Below are 4,218 nucleotides of genomic sequence, written 5' to 3'. Positions count from 1 at the left end.
GCCAATAAGCTTCTACTATTTGCAAGAATAATACTGTTAATAGCAAACATTGAGACAAATCTTGACCCAGCAGTGCTGCCAAACTTGTACAACATACAACATAGCTCGACGGAAGTGAAGTTGAGCTATGTGACACCCAGCCCACGGTCGATCCCATTCAGGAGCTCAGACTTTCTCGCTGTAACTTTATATGTTTTAGGACATCCTCTTTCCTTAGGAAAAACATGATCAATTCTCAGCTACAATGACAAATCATAATTTGGGATGGCCACGTCGATCACTATGGCTGCCCTCTGCTGCTCATCCATGATCACACTGTCTGGTTGGTTAGCCACATCGTTTTGTCTGTTTGTATCTGGATGTCCACAGGACCTTAGCTCCGTTATTCTCCACCACCTTGAGAGATGGCTTCTATTTAGATCCGGAGGTCTCCAGTTAGTATTCTGCAGATATTCCTGTACACTATAACAGCCACTTGGTTATTCCAAGTATTCCTTTCCCCCTAGTATCACACACCCTGTTTTGATATGTTTGATATCTGTTTAGATTATATATATATATATATATATATATATATATATATATATATATATATATATATATATATATATATATATATATATATATATATATATATATATATATATATATATATATATATATATATATATATATATATATATACCCCTCCTAATTTGAATAATGAGGCAGAAATGCATACAGAAATGTATTTATGTCAGGCAGAAATAAACAGCGTTGAATAAATAAATAGGGTAAAAAAAATACAAAGGAAGAATAAACCAGACACAAATATTATAACATGCACATAAATAAATAGTAAAGCAATAAATAAATAAAGTTGAAGAATATAACGGACAATAAATAAATAAATAAATAAATAAGGTAATTATGACAAAGACAAATAAACAAAGAACCTAATTAAAAGCGATATATACATTTATGTCTCACTGTATAATTTAATTTCTACCTACATTCATTTGTTTTTTGTATTTCTGGGGGGCAATATATGCTTATTTATTTTTGGAGCATTTATTTATTTCTGTATTTATTATTAATTATGGCAGGATTGGTCCTCCATATATTAGCACTATAATGCTAAACATATAGAAAATAGGACTTAGCCAATGCTACACATTTGCCCAGAGCAAACATCCAAGCTTTGAGCTTAGACACAGTTTGTAGGGAACTGAAAATAATATGAAACAGTTCATTGTTTCATAGTAATTGATACATTGTTGAAGAAAAGTCTTATTTTTGTTGTTTTGTGGAATTTAATAGCACATTGATGTACTTATTAATTAGAGAGAAAGTTTGGTGTTTCATACCTGATGCAGTTGTCAGGGTCTGCCTCACAGTCGGTGTTACACATGAACCTCTCCCAGTGGAGCCAGCCCATTGTGGGTTTCAGAGCCAGCCCGTTGTCCAGCGCTTCAACAGCAGGACTCATTACATTAAAAACAACGAGAATCAACGCAACTTTACTCATTTTCAAAAACAACTGCGCTTTTAGTTTACTAGAAGCTCCTATTGTTATTCCCCACGTCTATTTCCTTGTTTAGAGCGCAGGTTACCGCCTCCTCAACGTAATTGACAGGAAGATGGATCAATAGGATGAACATGCGCCTGCCGCTGCCCAATAGTGTTTCGCTAAAATCTACCTTGGCAAATGAGGAAGCTGAATTGTTGTAGTGAGGTAGTCTAGTATATATGAGAGGTCAGCTGACTGAAACTACAGAAACCAGAGATAAGGAAAAAACGTAATTAAATCTAAAGAACCTACATAATTCAGTTCAATTAAGTTTATTTATAAAGCGCCAATTCCCAACACATGTCATCTCAAAGCACTTTGCATTTAACCAAATCATACAGTCAAATTGATTGAACGTTTTCTATCTAAGGAAAACCAGTTGATTGCATCAACTCATTGACTGGAATGCAATCCCTCACACTAAGCATGCTTGTAGCGACAGTGGAGAGGAAAAACTACCTTTTAACTGGAAGCAGAACCAGGCTCAATGTGAGCGGTCATCTGCCGAGGCCGACTGTGGTTCAATCTGAAAAACTCACACGAAGAGAAAAGACAATTAGGAGAAATTATTGATACAATTACTTTGTCTTTGTCGCCCAGACCTCGGCAGGAAACATAGCGCTTAATTTTGATAGACATGCATGAACAGAAGCAAAGAATAGGACGGTTTCCCCCCCAGGCATGAAACTGGTGATGGAGTGGAGATAGATGAAGTTGGTCAGTCTGTAGACTGCTGCTTAGCGAGACGGTATGCTGAGCTTTATGGGGAGATCCAGTGGATTGCGTAAACTGATACTAGAGCTTCACTCAGGGACCTGGAAGTTAGAAGTCAACTTTAGATAACACAGGTTGAGAGAACCTGTCCATGATGAGCAAGCATGAAGTGACAGTGGAGAGAATAAAACTCCCCGTTGGGAAGAAACCTCTGGCAGAACCAGGCTCAACATGGAAGTCTTCTACCAGACCGGTTGAGATGAGACAGGGAACGCAGTAAGAGTCAGGGAGGAATGACAATCTGATAAAGCTTTAGCTACGAAGGTCGAGGAGGGGCTGGGGGTGGGTTGAAATGGTGTCATCTGAATGAAGTCACACAGGAGCAGACAAGTGCAGATCAGAGGCCTTTCAAAATGAGCTTTGCATGCTTATTGGCTTTCGTGGAGGTGAGGTTCAAAGCTGATTGGCTGTGTCGCAGGTGGATGTAGGAGAGCAACAAGTTTCTTCAGTTGAATTTCGGCCGAAGCTCCATTTCAAGGAGACATAAAGACTAATAAAAAAAAAATGCTTCATTAAACGACAATCAAACTAATATTTCTGATTGCCAGAACCGTTTTAATACAGCTAACTTCTTGTAGGAGCCACATATAATCCTTTAAGAAAATGAGTTGGTTGGGTTTTTTTTAATTCTTAGTTGTACTTAAAAAATTGCATCAAACTGCTTGATACTCAAGGAGCCGCTATGCAAGACTCAAAAACAGCAAAGAGCACCATGTATAGCTGACTGTGTTTTTTCTTCATTGTTTCCTCTAAACCAGCCTCATTCAGCAGCTATACAGTTAAGACTAAATGAAGGATATTTGTGGTATCTTGGTGTTATTAAAGCAATTATCACTGTCTAAAAATGTAAACTTATACTTATGCACAAACCCAAAAACCATGTATTTGCCCTTCAAATATCTGCTTCAATTTGTGCAGCATTTGCATCTCAACAGAACCAAGAATAAAATAATTTTTGGTTCTATCTTTATTTAAAAACAATAAAGCATTTAAGAGATTTTTAAGATATTTTATCCCACCAAGCTTCTTTTATTTTATTTTAGACACAGTCTAACAAAATTATGATTTTTAAAAAATATCATTTTTTCAGGCATGCTGATTTGAGCTCATTGTCCCAAGGCTTAGATGCATTTTTAGGTTTTTCCCTTTAAACACCTTCCCATTTTATTTCTGGATCTGCACATTTTAGGCACAGATGATTGGGAACAAACATCTGTTGCATCTGTCTTTGTTGATTTGCTTCTTTGGAGGAGCTTTGTAATCCCTTTTGTTGTTTCCAAAAAAAGCTTATTGTTGAGGGAATATTTGATCTCAATCAGCCTGGTGGAACTGCTTGTTAAGGTCACCAGAGCTACGACTTAAACTGTGGACATCATAATTAGACGTCTGCAGGTAAAAATATGCCATTTATCAAAACATTGTCAAGGAGCCTTTTGAGGATCTGAAATAAAATGCTTGTGCATGGTATATTTGACCATATTAAAAACTATGTCTTTGTGAGCAAATATTTAGCTATTTACACGATTGAATAACATTTAAGGAACAGGATTATTATTTAATTTTCTATTCTTGCAAAAAAATATTAGTGACCTGGGAGAAACTTTGGTATACTAAGTGAATACTATAGACAAGTATTATGGGTTCCTTAGCCTTAAAACCAACATGGTGCTAATATAAAAATGACTCATTGCTAACTTTACCTGGTTGCACCCAGCTTCTTGCTCAATGACCCTTAAAATGACTCTGAAGAGCAGAGCATTAATGAAGGGGAAACAGATGGATGGACAGTGTTGGGAGCTGGAGAAATTCCACCTTTCTCCAGCAGAGTCCGCCGTGGATCCTCTGAGGGAACCCCCTGCACAGCTGCAGCTCATCAAGATCATCAGAGGATCCAC

At 37.0% G+C, this 4,218-nt stretch overlaps 1 protein-coding gene across 1 annotated transcript in view; it reads right to left on the bottom strand.

The window, feature by feature from the left end:
• Nucleotides 1-1,602, bottom strand: part of gla (galactosidase alpha) — a 10,029-nt gene extending 8,427 nt beyond the window's left edge. Inside the window, exon 1 of the mRNA XM_015388390.1 lies at nucleotides 1,347-1,602. Coding sequence (XP_015243876.1) covers nucleotides 1,347-1,507 — 161 coding nt within the window. The 5' untranslated portion in view covers nucleotides 1,508-1,602. The remainder of the gene's footprint in view (nucleotides 1-1,346) is intronic.
• Between the last annotated feature and the right edge of the window lie 2,616 nt (nucleotides 1,603-4,218).

This window comes from Cyprinodon variegatus, unplaced genomic scaffold, assembly GCF_000732505.1.
Source record: "Cyprinodon variegatus isolate N-32 unplaced genomic scaffold, C_variegatus-1.0 Scaffold19, whole genome shotgun sequence".
Taxonomy (NCBI): domain Eukaryota; kingdom Metazoa; phylum Chordata; class Actinopteri; order Cyprinodontiformes; family Cyprinodontidae; genus Cyprinodon; species Cyprinodon variegatus.
This window is presented reverse-complemented; position numbering and strand designations above follow the sequence as displayed.